The sequence below is a fragment of the Electrona antarctica genome (assembly GCF_951216825.1).
Source record: "Electrona antarctica genome assembly, chromosome: 15".
Taxonomy (NCBI): domain Eukaryota; kingdom Metazoa; phylum Chordata; class Actinopteri; order Myctophiformes; family Myctophidae; genus Electrona; species Electrona antarctica.
The window spans coordinates 8,627,114-8,644,455 of record NC_136796.1 but is presented as its reverse complement, the minus strand read 5'-3'; the positions used below and the strand labels follow the sequence as shown (position 1 = coordinate 8,644,455).

General features: G+C 43.2%; 2 protein-coding genes across 2 annotated transcripts; one reads left to right on the top strand and one right to left on the bottom strand.

Annotated features, from left to right (window-relative positions):
- Positions 1-1,039: 1,039 nt before the first annotated feature.
- On the bottom strand, positions 1,040-1,324 carry LOC306938737 (small ribosomal subunit protein eS27-like; the record flags this gene model as incomplete). Its single annotated transcript, XM_079523004.1, has 1 exon — positions 1,040-1,324. Exon 1 carries the CDS (start codon positions 1,319-1,321, stop codon positions 1,040-1,042), a length of 282 nt encoding a protein of 93 aa, XP_079379130.1. The 5' UTR covers positions 1,322-1,324.
- A 549-nt stretch (positions 1,325-1,873) lies between these two features.
- LOC306938736 (serine/threonine-protein kinase VRK1-like) lies at positions 1,874-4,461 on the top strand (the record flags this gene model as incomplete). The annotated part of the gene is made up of 1 exon (XM_079523003.1): positions 1,874-4,461. The coding sequence occupies exon 1, from the start codon at positions 3,208-3,210 to the stop codon at positions 4,459-4,461; it is 1,254 nt and encodes a 417-aa protein (XP_079379129.1). The 5' UTR covers positions 1,874-3,207.
- Positions 4,462-17,342: the final 12,881 nt, after the last annotated feature.

Here is a 17,342-nt window from a genome sequence, read left to right as displayed (position 1 = left end):
AGGGACTTTACATAGACTGTGCATTACATTCACCCATTCACGCACACATTCATACACTGATGGTGGAGGAAACCATGCAAGGCACCAACCAGCATCAGGAGCAATTAGGGGTTCAGTGTCTTGCTCAAGGACACTTCAACACTAACTATGGGGGAGACTGGGTTCGAACTGGCAACCTCACGGTTACTATCCAGCCACTCTACCCCTGAACATTGGCTGTAGGCCCGCTGACACCGTAATTTAACTTTGGGACTGTGTAACCATGGACCTGCTCGTTCACCCAAGACGGCTTGGTTCTTATTATCTAACACAATTCCTGCTACTATATCATTTATGAGCAGCAAAATTAGTTCTCATGTCTTAAGTTTGCAAAGGTTTGTATATTGTTTTTTCCACTGTTGCCGCAGAGTCTCGGTGGTCAGTTCAGTTGGAACTGGATGAAACCAAACAGCCAGAAACATTTCCGGGTTCCGGACAACATCAATGCTGATTAGCTATCAGGACGCGATGGGTGGAGTCTGGGCCGGGGGAGGCAAAGGTCGCTTTAGTTGGATTTTTCCAGCCGGGGCGAAGATACAGGCGGCCATTTGCGTCGCCCCGTGTCCATTCAGGCAACTTCTCGTGTTTGCCTTTTATTTACTTTTCTCAGACTGACTAACTATAACTGATTGCTTGAGAATGAGATGATGTATGATGACGTATGATGATAAGAGCGCCCCTCACTTCACACGGGTGTGATTTTTAAATATTTCTTTGAGGGAATTTCTGACTTTATTTCTGCCTTTTTTTTAATCTCAGGTCACCCCTGTAAATGACTTTTTTCGTCCCTCTTACTAGAGGGATTACGTGGCTAAACTGAAGTGATAGATGAATTCCAATTATCAAAGTGTTCTGAGGCACCTCTGGACTTGCGTCGCTTACGGCACCCACTTTGAGAACCACTGCAGTACAGTGGAGAGAAACAGGAAACGGGCAGAGTCGTGGAATCAACCCATAACATAACCGAACCTCTCTCTGCTTCGGTTCCAAGTGCTGCAAACTAGTTCTGCTTCTGTTGGTTCACGTTGTGGTGAGACTTCTTCCTGAAGGAGCAGCCCTCTGTGAGTCGTGCCTTTCCTCCCGACGGCTGACAGAGGGCCGTGGCACAGCGGCTGCAGAGCACCACCGACTGGGCGTGGCTGAACAGGGTGATGATCTTGGCACATCCTGGACACTTCACGTCCATGAAGTACGAGTTGGGACTCTGCACGAGCCGTTTCTTCTTGTGCGTTCTCCTCTGCTCCTCGGGGGACGGGTGCAGCAAGTCTCTGGCGAGCGGCATGTTGGCGAGGAGGAATCAAAAAAGTTGTTTCTCTCTCAAAACTTGAAGAAGTCAGGGTGTAAGCCTTCTCAGTAAAGCTGCTCTCTTGACTTTCCCACGCTTAGGGTTGTTCTGTGTCTTAAATAGGCTACTGTAGGCTAAAGGAGTTCTGCGCTGACATCACACACACAACACAAACTGTTGCCAGGCAACACCGATTTGTGCAGACTCAGAGGTATCCTGCAATGCACTAGTGTCTGGCTTGAGGGTCAATCTGACCTCGAGCTATATGCACACATAAGGGCAAATTGGTCATATATGGGCAATGCATTGGCATATTGCCCATATATAAGCACATGCCCATACCTTTATAATGTATGGTCATATGCCCATACATTATATGGGCATATGACCATATATGGGCAATTGGGCATATAGCCTACTGATGACATCACTGACTCATGGTGTATTTATCACATAAATGTTATAAATCAATGGCACGCAATAACATAACACAAGTTCCCATTACATAAAGAAATTAAACAATTGATTGATTGGGCATTTTATTAACATGTTGAAAAAGTATGGCAGGTACAATTTAAACAAGGTAGGCTAAAGCCCTCACAGCCACATCTGTGTCACTGTTATGCCCATATATGGAGATCCCCGATAAAGGGACTGACAGATATACCATAGGGATTATAGGGGGGGCATTAAAAGTCCATACTTGGCTGCCACATGACATCATTTCCAAAAGCCTTGTTTAACTCTTGTCATGCCGGGTTAAACAAGTATTAAATACTGAAACCTTTTTTTTTTTGAGGGGCGCCCCTCCTATGTCCAGCTTGCATATTGGGTGGGGTTATTCATTCCCAATTTGCATCGTGTAGTCCCGTATGCACCAAGTGTCCTGAATTTGGCATTGTATAAGACATGTGGGACAAATTAATTTAACATTCCATATCCCAGTTTCAGTCTATAATTTAAGCTGGCGTTTAGACTTTTCTTATAAATTCACAAATATGTGTGTGTCACAATGCGTGCATGCTGCGTTCGCAACTAGAGCGGTGCCCGTTGGGCACTGGCCTACTTGGAACGATGCAAGTTGGAAATGAATGCCCCACCCAGTTATTATGTTCGTCTCCCTTTTATGACCATATATAGAGTTCTTTGTCTGGCATGCCCACATATGGAGTCTATGCATATGTCAGAACATAATTGTGAAGAACAGGCCAGCTCCATATATGGAGATATATATATCTGGTCAGTATTTTCACTGAAATTGAGTTTGCTGTCAATATATGTGCCTATAAGTATTTAAAATTGTCTACTACCTCCACTATTTGTCCACTAATCGTAATGGACTGCACAGGTTCCTTTTCATGAATGACAAGTTATTTTGTTTTTGTCACATTGATCCCTAAGGAGCTTTTATCACACGGGTTCTGAAGAGATGACACATGTACTCTGTATGCTTCCTCCCCCGCTGTGTCCCCCTTCTTCAATATGGTAACCAGGGCCATATCATCTGCATATTTGAAACAAATGAAACATATCCCGCATGTTCTAACTGGAATTCATTTGTATATAAGGAGAAAAGTAAGGGGGATAAGATAGTGTGTAGAGTTTGTAGATTTATGGTACGTCAGTGACATCAAATCATAGACGTAGACTATCCTCCAAGTACTCTGACAAATTGGGTACTGGGAAGGACACGTGTATCCGTTTTTCGATATGCCCATATGGAGATGGTTGACATCATAGTACTGACGTCATACATGACTGATGATGACATACTGGCCACCAAATATGTTAAAAAAGGCTTTCACTGTATTCAGTACTTTCACTGCATCCAGGTCAGTGCCAGTGAGAGATTTGTTTGAACTATATTTGTCACGAAGTGTCAGATGACTCCTCCTAAGAAAGCCAAGGTGGCAGGGAAGAGGAAAGGTCCAGCTAAACGGAAGTTGGCAGAGGAGTTCCCACCCGGAGAGGTCCTCACAGATACTGTGCAGAAATCCTGGAAGCTGGGTGCTCCAATTGGCCAGGGGGGCTTTGGCCTAATCTATTTGGCTGATGAAAGTTCAGTAAAGGATGTAGGGGCCGATGCTCCGTATGTGATCAAAGTGGAGCCCAGTGACAATGGCCCATTGTTCTCCGAGCTTAAGTTCTACATGAGAGCTGCCAAGCCTGATCTGATTCAGAGTTGGATGAGGGCTCATAAGATGAAATATCTGGGAGTACCAAAGTACTGGGGCACTGGCCTGCACGAGAGAGGAGGATATAGGTACAGATTCATGGTAATGGACAGGTGTGGCACAGACCTGCAGAAGTTTGAGCAGAGCGGGGGGAGATTCCCAAGAAAACTGGTCCTGCAATTGGGTCTACGTCTTCTGGACATTCTGGAGTACATCCATGAACATGAGTATGTGCACGCAGACATCAAAGCCTCAAACCTTCTCCTTAGCCACAGGGACCCCAACCAGGTGTATTTAGTAGATTACGGGCTGGCCTATAGATACTGTCCAGAGGGTGTCCTGAAGGACTACAAAGAGAACCACAAGAGGTGTCATGATGGCACCATCGAGTTCACCAGCATCGATGCCCACAAGGGAGCCCCACCCGGCAGGAGAGGGGACATGGAGATCATGGCTTACTGCATGGTACAGTGGCTGTGTGGCCGCCTGCCCTGGTCAGACAATCTCCAGGACCCCATCTACGTCAGAGATTCCAAGATCAGCAGTTGGGAAAACATCTCCAAGTTCATGTCCAAGTGTTTCTCTGCTCAAGACAAACCGGATGAAATCCGCGAGTTCATGGAAGTGGTGAAGTCACTGAGCTATGCAGACACGCCACCATATGACAAACTGCGCTCCATCCTGCAGTCTGGCCTCAAGGCAATCGGAGCCCACGACGACGGCAAGCTGGAGTTTGCCACCCCGCTCAACAAAGCTGGTTCCGCGTCCCCAGTTAGGAAGGCTGCTGCATCCCCTGTGGCATCTACTGTTAGGAAGGCTGCTGCATCCCCTGTCAGGAAGGCTGCTGCATCCCCCGTCAGGAAGGCTGCTGTCAAGAGAAAGAAGGCTTCAGATGAGGAAGCAGGTGAGCAGATGAGCAAAGCAGACGGAAGTCCCATGAGGAAAAAAAAGAAGGTTCCATAGCAGGACGACATCAGAGAGGAGAAGGTTCCATAGCAGGACGACATCAGAGAGGAGAAGGTTCCATAGCAGGACGACATCAGAGAGGAGAAAGAAAAGAAGGTTCCATAGCAGGACGACATCAGAGAGGAGAAGGTTCCATAGCAGGACGACATCAGAGAGGAGAAAGAAGGTCCCATAGCAGGACGACATCAGAGAGGAGAAAGAAGGTCCCATAGCAGGACGACATCAGAGAGGAGAAAGAAGGTCCCATAGCAGGACGACATCAGAGAGGAGAAGGTCCCATAGCAGGACGACATCAGAGAGGAGAAAGAAGGTCCCATAGCAGGACGACATCAGAGAGGAGGAAGAAGGTTCCATAGCAGGACGACATCAGAGAGGAGAAGGTTCCATAGCAGGACGACATCAGAGAGGAGAAGGTTCCATAGCAGGACGACATCAGAGAGGAGGAAGGTGCTGACAAAACACACAGAGGTGAGAAGTCCCATGAAGAGAACAATCAGAGGACATCAAATCAGTTGGAAAGAGGGTGTGAGAAGACAAGACGGACGTTTTGTGAACATAAATCACACCTTGTGAAGTGAGGGGCGCTCTTGTCATCATACAGCATCATACAGCATCATCTCATACTGGCCAATCAGAATGCCTGTTGCCTGCGATTGGTTAGCTGATTTGCTCGTTTAGTACATTTACATAAAAAATGTCCCTTCAATGTCAATGGCGTTTAATGTTTTGATGTTTAATTTACGTCATATTTAGTAGAATTGACCTAATTTCTCTGTTCATTGTCAATGGCAAAACTTGAGATGTGTGGGGACAAGATTTAGCGGACATTTGACCTGAATTCCCCTTTCATTGTGAATGGCAAATCTGTAGAGACAAAAGCTGTTTATAGAAGGGGCTAGCGCCCCTTAAAAAGAGGACCCCAAAGAAGCAAAAAGAAAATGTAGCAAAAACGCCTGACAACCTAAGATAATTCCCAGACCCCGAAAACCTGTCAGCCCAATGTCTAGATTGGTGGAGATGGAGAAACCGACATTCACCGAGAAAGGACAAGAAAAACCCAGTGCCAGACCCAAGAAAAAACCTCATCCTCACCGTCAGGCCCCGAATGCCCATTACTCAGATTGAGTACATTTCCCAGTGGCCTGCCTTGTGTAATCTGATGTGGCATGCGAGTCATGGCCTTGCAAAACAAGAGGAAAAGGAGTTTTATTTAAATTCAGCCCAGAAACTCTGCTTGCAGTGCAGGCCACATCAGTGAACACGGCAGGCTGATTTTTTCATTTTCTTTCTTTTTCCCCCTCTTTTTTATGTGACCTGGCTGGCAGAGCCTGCTGCTGCAAGAGAAATAATAAGTCACCCGTCAGTCAAACTGTCTATTTCTTTCTTTTCTTTTTAAAAAAAAAATGTGATTGTTTTATATTGTTCTCCACCTGCTCCAAGACCAGCGCTGTCTGTCATAACCAGATGTAACGTGGTGTGTAAACAGAGGAGGCCGAGTGGCCGTGGAGCAGCTATAGAGGGTATGTGCGTGACATCATCATCATACCCAGAAGTTATGCAGGAACGACTACTGAGTGGCAAAAACGACTTTCTGGCTTTGACATCTGATTGCACTAAACAATGTTAAAATCACTTTGCCACTCAATTTTCCACTCACTTTATGCATGCGCATACCCTCTCCTACCCTCCTGTATTGCTTATTTACTGCTCAAAATATGTGTCCTGGATTCATGAACCCCAAGTCAAGATCCACGTATGGCATGATGTCAGTATTTGGGCATAATCAAGCGACACAAAACAGTCAGACACCTATCTCAAGTTTAAAGAAATCACACCCGTGTGAAGTGAGGGGTGCTCTTATCGTACATCATCCATTCATTGTCAATGGGAATTTAATCTATGTGTAGGACAAAAATAGCCGATTTGCTCGTCTACATATGACGTAAATTGTCCATTCATTGTCAATGGGAATTTAATCTATGTGTAAAACAAAAATAGCCGATTTGCTCAGACACGTAATTTCTCCATTCATTGTCATTGTGTTAGGACAAAAATCTACACTGTATAGCTCAATATAGGCGGGGCCCTCAAAATCTACACTGTATAGCTCAATATAGGCGGGGCCCTCAAAAACTTATAACAGGAATTTCAACACAGATGTCCTATACTGTACGTTCTACAAAAGCACTAAACCAGTTCTTTAGCTCGTTATCGTGGGGGAACCCTATTAGCTGTTATCGTGGGGGAACCCTATTAGCTCGTTATCGTGGGGGAACCCTATTAGCTCGTTATCGTGGGGGAACCCTATTAGCTGTTATCGTGGGGGAACCCTATTAGCTCGTTATCGTGGGGGAACCCTATTAGCTCGTTATCGTGGGGGAACCCTATTAGCTGTTATCGTGGGGGAACCCTATTAGCTCGTTATCGTGGGGGAACCCTATTAGCTTGTTATCGTGGGGGAACCCTATTAGCTCGTTATCGTGGGGGAACCCTATTAGCTTGTTATCGTGGGGGAACCCTATTAGCTCGTTATCGTGGGGGAACCCTATTAGCTTGTTATCGTGGGGGAACCCTATTAGCTCGTTATCGTGGGGGAACCCTATTAGCTCGTTATCGTGGGGGAACCCTATTAGCTCGTTATCGTGGGGGAACCCTATTAGCTCGTTATCGTGGGGGAACCTTACTTTAAGTTGGCCAGAGTAATGTTTACTGTTGAATAAGGATATGCACAAAGAAGGGGGAGGTTTATTGCAAACACATCGATTCAAAACAATGAAAAACTATGGGGTGTCGGTCACTCAGTGGTGTGTGTCACTGTATCGGGTGATGTTTGTGTGAATTGTATGATGTGTGCAAGATGGTGTTGTAACGTGTGTGAAAACATAACTCCGTAGGGCTGAGGCCAAAACAAACAACGTGCTGGTCCAAGGGAGAGAGAGTTCAAGGCTTACCTACCGCTGGGAGCCAGGTCTTCCCAGTTGTACATTGTATGTTGTCGAACAGGCTCCTGAAAGACCAAAGGAACAGTTAACACATACAGGCCCAAATCAAGATAGCCATCATAAATTATTCTATTGAAAAGAAGTTGATGTTTTTGATGGCTCGAGTCTGCAAGAGGCTGGGTGTCTAATATGAGAGTTGTCTGTGTTGTCCAGAGCTAATCTCTCAAACTGATGAACTGATAAACAGTGTACTCGGTATGCATAATAATACAAATCAAGTGATGGTGCGTGTGAAGTGAGGGGCGCTCTTATCATTGTACATCATCATGACGTAAAATAGACACTATGGCGTAAAGTGGTCAATTAATTGTCAATGGAAATGTAATGTTTGTGTAGGACAAAGTTTGAGCACATACACCAAAAGCTGGGCATAGGAGGGGCGCGCACCCCTCAAACATAATGTGTTAAATATACATTTTATATACCGGTAGCCTATATATAAATCAATGTGACCCCAAGTAGGGTTGTGTGGGAAGGTGATGGTGGCAACGGAAAAAAGGAAAACTTAAGATGCGTTGTAAATGCATTTTCTAATAAATATTCCAATTAACAGAATATTAGAAATTTCACAAATATTTCCTTGGTAAAATCGGGTCCTGGTATAAAAAAATTAAATACAAATATTTGAAAACCCCTGATGTTATACTTCCTCGATCACCTTTTTCATCACCTTGTCAGAATAACCTAACTAGTGCCTGCAGTATATTACCTACATGATAAGTAAAGAGCGAAATAATTGTAGTGATAAACTAGAACTGCACTCTGTCGAGTGCCTACTTGCTTGTTGCACACAAGTAGGCCATAAATGGCCTACTAGTGCGCAAGCAGAGCGCGCAAGTACTGTTGACCGCTACAAACGGTCAAATCTCAGCTTCTCTGTGAAAGAACGTTTGAAATATTGAATTATTAGGTTTAGCTATTTGCTACGTACCTAGTTTTTGGAGGTAAAAAAGTAGTAATGTAATTAATACGGATGAGTGACGGCTTTCGATGGTGACGTATATGTCGATCAGTGTCGGGTGGATTAAAGGAAATGACTATGTATATGTAATTTGTAAGTTGATTAGCGGTATAATGTGGTTACTTTGCATATGCCCCGTTTGATGCGTATGTATCGTAGCAGCATATGACGTCAGGGTATAACTGGTATAACTACTCTCAATGATGGCGTAATAAAGATGTGGATTAAAGGACCCAATGCCAGGGTGTAATTGGGATGGTGACGTAATGACGATATGTTTTAGTGTCGGGAGGATTAAAGGTAATGCCCCTATGTATACATGTATGTAATCTGACACCACTGCCATATCAAGCACAAGTAGTCATTACGTCATACGCTGGCATGGCGCATACACATCAAACGGCGGCATACGCATCGAAGCACTGGACGAAAACTATTACTTGTGCGCTCTGCTTGCGCAAGTAATAAAAGTAATAAAAGTAATAAAGGCAGTTGGCAGTTTACTGTCATAGTAAAAGCTGTGCTAATATCATTTTACACAAACCAATTAATAGAAATTGATTCAATAATGAATTAATGGTGGTAAATAAGTGCATAGTAAGTATAGTATACCTACAGTAGGCTATACAAAATGTGTGTGTACATATAACCATATATGTTTTTGTCCTGTGGCTCCTGTCCTGTCTTCTGGATATAAGTATAGCCTACCTGTGAAGTTGGTCAAGACTCCAAAAAGATTGTCAAAAGTCATACGTATACATACATACATACATGTATGTATGCCATTTTGGGGGTTTTATTTCTCCCCAAAACGCCCAATGGAACAATTATAGGCTACCATGACGGAAAAATAACACTAGCAAAAAATTTAAAATGCAAATAAACTTGAAGGCAGAAACTGAACAGTTACAGAAACTACAACAGGCTTTCTCCAAACGCCCAGGGCCAGGTAGTTCTCTCCTGCTTGTTGCTTCAAGACTAACCTGAACTCTCTGCAGTGCCAAGTTGCCAACCTGACTGTTCTATCAGGTGGAACTAATTAACTCATCAAGTGACATCAATTAGTAATTGGTATGGTAAACCCTTAACACTCATTATGAAGCAAACACACAGCCCAATGAGTCATTCAACCAATTACATGACATTTTGTAAAGCAATCCAGTAAGACATGTCCGGGTACCTATGAACTCAACTCAAGACTTATTAGACCAACATTTATCTTAAACATAAAACAGAACACCCCTCCTCCACTACAGCGGCCTACTTGGCAGTTGGCGGCTGGCGCTCTCCTAACTGACGCGTGCCAGCCTTAGAGTATATACTCTTTTGTGCCAGCACGGCAGAGGAGAGACAGGTGATCTGATCAAATATCAGACCTTGTTAGGTGTACGTGGTCAAATAATGCATTCAGGTGTTAAAACATCATGTGACACTTCCAATTGTCGGCTTTCTTATTTTTTATTTATTTGATTTGATCCCCAAATGTCCCCCAAAGGTCTCACATAGACATGAATTTTGAACTGATGATCAAGATGAAATGTATCCAGAGCAAGCAGACAGACTCTATAGTAGCTCAATGGTAAATATGTCAGCACTTGCACAAATCCTGGGTAGAAGAAGAAAGTTACATATAGTGTTGCTTTAACATTGAAGTCAATGGGCCTCATGCGCCAACCGTTCTTAAGAAGTTCTTAAGAGGAAATTTGTTCTTAGACCCACTTAGGAAGTTTTTAAGAAGGTTTTGGGATCCCTCAATCTTTTCTTAGCTGTGATTTGTTCGTAGGTAAGAACAGAATCTACGCACACTGTGGAGCACTCTTAGGGTGCCTTTTTCATTCTTAAGTGCAATCTGAAAACATAAAGGAAAAACAGCGCCATCTGCATGATGCTCAAAGTTTGGTCTGAGGACCTCAAGGGGTCCTTGAGGAAGTTCCAGGCAGTCCACAGCAAAATATGGAACATTTACCACTTTAATCCCATTTTATACTTTGAAAATAGCAAAAAATATCTACAAGCTCACAAACGCGTCCCATTACTGCCCATTTTGAGCTTGTAGATCGGCTATTTTCGAAACATTTTGATAAATCTTCAAAACATTTCCCTAGCAGAAAATATTTTCATATGGGGGTCTGCAGAATGCATGTCAATTTGGGGGTCCTTGACATAAAAATGTTTGAGAACCACTGGTTTAGAGTTCACAACCCAACCCAACGCACCATACCCACCACATAACCCCCACCCCATGCACCCACCATCATCCCCCTCCCCCCCAAGTTGACTATTGTGAGATAAATAATGAAATACATTCATGTTTATTGAAAATATTGAAATATTGAAATTTTCTGTTCACTTCAGTACCTCCACAGTATTATTGATTTTTAATGTTTGGAGTCTGGTGTTCCACCATATTTAGACTTTAGTTTAGGTATTCTTGACTTCACTCAACTTTATTTCTATGTGTGAGGTCCTGTGAGCTGCAATCACACACAGGTGTGACTGCAGGCAAGGCCATGGAGTCATGCAAAACTACACCCACCTGGGTGAACACAGGTAGGAAAGTGAATTCCCAATGCCTTATATGGGATTGGTGGGGCGGTTCCCTATGGTAATTAGGATGCTAATTAGGATATGTGGGGCGTCTACCTATGATAATTTGAATGAACTGGCACACCCCTTCAAGTTACGAGGATTTGGATTCATCATCATAAGAACATGCTTACGAACAATTCTGCCTACTTAAGAACGTTTCATGAATCTGACTGGACTTCTCTTAGGAATTCACTTAGGAAGAAATGTAAGAGGAAAAGTTAGGAAGTTATTGGCGCATGAGGCCCAATGAGACCATGTGGGTCACAGTGGGTGTGCCCAGTAGGCTACACGCAACACCATACAATGGCCAGTCGCTTCTTCTCGCGAGCATGCATTTCTTTTCGGGATTGTGTCAATCCAATCCAATGGCCAGTCATTGTTATAGAGTGGTGCCAAAACTCTTATTTGTTGACGAAATTGACAACATATTTAGACTTGTTTATATACATCATAGCTTAGTTGTCTCCACCAGGCCGAAGGGACTTGTGGCCAGCAGCTCATTGGGCCTCATGCGCCAACCGTTCTTAAGAAGTTCTTAAGAGGAAATTTGTTCTTAGACCCACTTAGGAAGTTTTTAAGAAGGTTTTGGGATCCCTCAATCTTTTCTTAGCTGTGATTTGTTCGTAGGTAAGAACAGAATCTACGCACACTGTGGAGCACTCTTAGGGTGCCTTTTTCGTTCTTAAGTGCAATCTGAAAACATAAAGGAAAAACAGCGCCATCTGCATGATGCTCAAAGTTTGGTCTGAGGACCTCAAGGGGTCCTTGAGGAAGTTCCAGGCAGTCCACAGCAAAATATGGAACATTTTACCACTTTAATCCCATTTTATACTTTGAAAATAGCCAATCCACAAGCTCACAAACGCGTCCCATTACTGCCCATTTTGAGCTTGTAGATCAGCTACATTTTGATAAATCTTCAAAACATTTCCCTAGCAGAAAATATTTTCATATGGGGGTCTGCAGAATGCATGTCAATTTGGGGGTCCTTGACATGAAAATGTTTGAGAACCACTGGTTTAGAGTTCACAACCCAACCCAACCCAAACAAACGCACCATACCCACCACATAACCCCCACCCCATGCACCCGCCATCATCCCCCCCCCCCCCCCCTTGACTATTGTGAGATAAATAATAAAATACATTCATGAATATTGAAAATATTGAAATATTGAAAATGTCTGTTCACTTCAGTACCTCCACAGTATTATTGATTTTTTAATGTTTGGAGTCTGGTGTTCCACCATATTTAGACTTTAGTTTAGGTATTCTTGACTTCACTCAACTTTATTTCTATGTGTGAGGTCCTGTGATTTCTGTGTGCTGCAATCACACACATGTGTGACTGCAGGCAAGGCCATAGAGTCACGCAAAACCACACCCACCTGGGTGAACACAGGTAGGAAAGTGAATTCCCAATGCCTTATATGGGATTGGTGGGGCGGTTCCCTATGGTAATTAGGATGCTAATTAGGATATGTGGGGCGTCTACCTATGATCATTTGAATGAACTGGCACACCCCTTCAAGTTACGAGGATTTGGATTCATCATCATAAGAACATGCTTACGAACAATTCTGCCTACTTAAGAACGTTTCATGAATCTGACTGGACTTCTCTTAGGAATTCACTTAGGAAGAAATGTAAGAGGAAAAGTTAGGAACTTATTGGCGCATGAGGCCCATTGTCTCCCAAACACCCAAACTGAACAGTTGTGTTCCCTTTTTGTTGCTGTTATTAGTTAAGTTTCAGATGGGCTGGTCGTAAGTACTGTATTCTTGTCCATCAGTCCCTGTTTTGCAATGCAGGATTTTAAATAAATGTGTAATATCTTTGTAAACTTTTGATCTGACTTTGTGTCCTTTTATGTTAGCCCTTGGTTGAGCCAAGTTTAAAGGGCCGTAACAATTCTAGAAACTGATTTGTTTAGTGAGAAACATGTATAAAGAACTTGATCCTGATCAAATCAGGTTCTTTACTCATGAATTGATAGATTATTTGATGTTGTACAACAGTGATTTTGAAACAAAGACTGATTTGGACACCTGGCCTTTCAGTTCAGGTTTTTTGTGTCCTGAAAGGATTCCCTTGCATGGATGGTTCTGGTACCGGATGGTACCCAGACCTGGCGAGCCGACCCGGAACTCTGAACCCCCCCCTTCACCCACAAATGTGGTAATCTGGTTCTCCAAATTGGAGAAAGAGACTGAACGGGGACTTTTCAATTCAACAACTTAAAGTGGGCCCCATTTGTTTGTTTTTCATGAATGTTCAAAGCTGTTTATTTTCTGTGAAGTTTAATAATATTTTTTCAGTTAACCTTTTATCAATTCATTTACCCACCTTTATCATTAGTTATCCTTGTGCAACTTGCTACAAAAACACTGAATGATTTTGCTTGTTAGCTCGGTAGGTAGAGCTCTTGCCTTTGCAACACAAGGTCATAGGTTAAAATCTGGGCACCGCCAACTCTGTGTATGAATCTTCAAGAACCTGTACCTGCCCCCCACTATAAAAAACCGACCCTGTCACAATTCCATGGTCTTTTTCTCAAGTTTAGTCTTCCATGTTTCTTGTGCATATTATTCTTATTGCCTTCCTGCTTGGTCCGGCCTTATCGCTGCTTGCAGCGATCCTTTTCTAGTTATTTGTATTGTATCTGGAACATTTGCACTACATGTCACCATTATTATTTTTTCGTTTTATATTACTTACTCATTTATCTGTCAATAATATTTTGAAGTTATGTCAAATACAAATGCCTAATAAAAACAGTATTTTAAAAAAAAAAGAGCAACCAGTGGAAATGCCTCCTTGCTTGAGGAGTTAACCAATTTAAGGTGTCGTACATGACATGACACAGTGATGTGTCCGGTAAGGACACCTCAAAACAAATCTACAGATGCTATTGTACACAACATTCAATGAATGGAGATGAGCCTCAGTAGTATTCTGATAAATTATATCACCATAGTCAATGACAGGAAATAGGAGTTGTTAGTCGAGAATGGCAATATGTTTGGGTGACCGAGTAAAGATATGATTTAACCCTTTACTTACCCTACAGTGACACTTACCTGAAGATACATGAAGATTTAAGTTGAATTAAAAACCTACCTGGAAATCCAGCGACGATCCTCAGCGATGACAGCGACCCCTACATGTGGAAAGAAAGAACTGTTTATGTTGAACCTGCAAGAGAAAAAAGAAAGAACAGTTGTACATTTCAAATTCTGTGAATTAAACGCCACTTGTTTTGGCATACTTTGACACGTGACTCCTGAGTTTGGTGTACAGTCCTCACAGATGTCATCAATATGACATTGTCAATATGACAGCATTGAGAACAACAACTGAGATCCACAGGGAATCGACCCCGTCACAGATTCTGTATCCTAGTTGGCTGTAAGTAAGTAGCCTTGCCAGTCATGGCTGCCAGTTCCCACCTGATGTTGTGAGGGAGTTCAGACTGTTCCAGATCGTACTGAATAACTGCTATGTTACATAATTTCTTCAGGCTAGGACTGAAGTCTAAGACATACAGGCCTTCAGTGTCTCCTCCAAAGAGGATGATACGATCTCCCACCATGCAACAGCACATTCTATATCTCGTATACGGTCCGATACCCTTGGGCTCAACCTTCTTCCAGGAGTTGGTTTCTGGACTGAATTTCCACAGATCATTGTATTTCTTGTAAGCGATTTCACCACCATGTATGTACAGCTCTCCATTGTAGGTAAAGTCTGAATGATTCCAGCGGCTTTGTAGAGGCTGTGTAGAAGGTGTGTTTATCCAGTAGTTTGTCTCTGTGTCAAACACTCTGATGTTGATGCAGTGGCCGCGTGAGTGGCCCCCAAATACAAACATCTTTGTCCCAATGATGGTGGCAGAGTGACATGATGTAGGAGGTGGTGCAGTGCCTCTGGTGTTAATTAAGGACCAGACCATGGTGCTGGTGTCCAACTTGTAGATGTCATTAGTCCATCTAGTCAGATTGATCAATCCTCCATGAATAAACATGACCTTCCCCAACACACAGGCTGAGTGGTACCAAATCTCTGAAACAGACCCAGAAACCCTGGGTTTAAACCATATTTGGGCGTCGACATCAAATGCATAAAGCACATTGGAGTAAGGAAACCCTCCCCAGATGTAGACTGTATCTTCTATCAGAACAGCTGTGTGGTCACAGCGCCTGAGTGGCGCCTCAAGGTGACCGTCTCCTCTTTCAGGTTTCACTGGAGGTAACTTTTTCCAGCATAAAGACTCTGTGTTGAAGACATGGACATCCATCATCATCTGTTCCTTGTAGATCTTTCTATCACATCGGTAGATCTTTCTATCACAGAGGCCTCCAAAGGAATACAGTTTGTTCCTCACTGCTACAGAAGCATGACAGGCTCGCTTTGGTCCTCCTACTTTGGAAACGGTCCAACACAACATCACTCTGTATGTGGGTCTGGTCTGTGTCTAACTCTTTCTCGCTCTCCGTCTACTGTCCTCTTCAACACGGTGCATCATCTTATATATTCTGGTGTGAAATCACATGACGCAACACAAACTGTTGCCATGCAGGCCTAAATGATGTCAATTTATGCAGCTGTTCTCATATCCACCCGTTGACTCTGGCTTACTTAAAATAGCTACCTTTCGGCAGAGCATCCGTCCAAATGAAATAATCTAAACAGACTCAATTGAATGCCTCAACAACTCCTCAACGTGGGTGTGTTTATCCTCAAGGTGTGTGTGTGTGTGTGTGTGTGTGTGTGTGTGTGTGTGTGTGTGTGTGTGTGTGTGTGTGTGTGTGTGTGTCATAAGGAGTGACAGTGTAGAGTGTAGACCACTATAGTGCCTGACTGTTCTGTTGTTTGCCGGACATGCGTTTCATTTGACGCGGGGGCTTCCTCTTCTTCACTGAGCAAGTCCCAAGATTCCTCCACATCCGAATTTGCCTGGGACTCATCTTTCAAAGGGTTGCCTTGCCTGGGAAGAAAAGCTTACATTACTTACGGGGCTCAACGGGACAGGAGGACAAACTACTTATGTAAGGTACCATCCAACACTTGCACACATTGACTGCAACATGCAATGTAGAACGACAAAGTTGTTTGATAGAAATGGTGCATTTATATAGCACTATTATCTTCTATATATTCATTCATTCATTCATTCATTGCATTCATTCATTGCGCATTACATCCACGCATTGACACACACATTCATCCACCGATGGTGGAGGAAACCATGCAAGGCCACCAACCTGCACATCGGGAGCAATTGGGGGAACCCGGGATCGAACTGTTCACATCCGGCCTCTCTACCGGCCACTCTAACCCTGATCCACTGTTATTGTTATTATCAAACTGTGACATTTTAAAATTGTGTGTGTGTGTTAAGGCTGTCCCCGAACATTCAGGGGTTCGAACGTTCGCTCGTTAGGTTCGAGTCCTAAAAACAGGGCTAGGGTACAGCCTTAGTGTGTGTGTGTGTGTGTGTGTGTGTGTGTGTGTGTGTGTGTGTGCGTGTGGGTGTGCGACTGTGCGTGTGATATTTTTGGTAGGGTTTTACAAGTGGTTAACACTGCATTTTATTGTAAATGACACAGATGCCAGTGTATAGGAGGTCAGACAGTGGGAGACAGTAGATTGTTTGACCCATAACAGAGTGTAGCTGAGGTTTCAGAGGAAACCCAGCCAGACCAAAGGTCTGCTGTTATATTACTGTAGGTCCAGTGGCTGACTGATGAATGGTCTGTCCTCTGTAGCCTGACTGGCTGTCTCCTGACAGTACACAAGCAATGATGCACACTCTACCACAGCAGTACGGACACTGGATAATACGTTGTGGGTTTGCGCTTTGCGGATAGTAACCCACACTTGGGTCTAGGTAAACATGACGGCTCAGCCAAAGAAGGCCAAGACCTGCTTGCACTAAAAGCCTGATTTATACCGTGTTGCACATCATGTCTCACACCAAAAATAGTACCTTTAGCTGATTTATGGTATGTAAAACAGAGATTGTCAGGGGATCACTGAAATGACCATGAATTAAAGAAAGGTACAATAGTGTAGTGTAAGTATATAATCTGAAATTTTAAATCACCAAATGTCTCTGCAGTCTGCATTTGAAAGGCACCAGTTCCAGATAACTTCTGGGAACTTTTCCCATGTCTTTCTTACTTAATTTCAAATAATATTAATAATATTATATATTATAATATAATTTCGATATATTTGTCATTAAATGTTTGACGAAGAGGACCCCAATCCCAATGGAAACAAGCCAATAGGCTTCCTTGATTTAAATCCTAATAGCAGACCTTG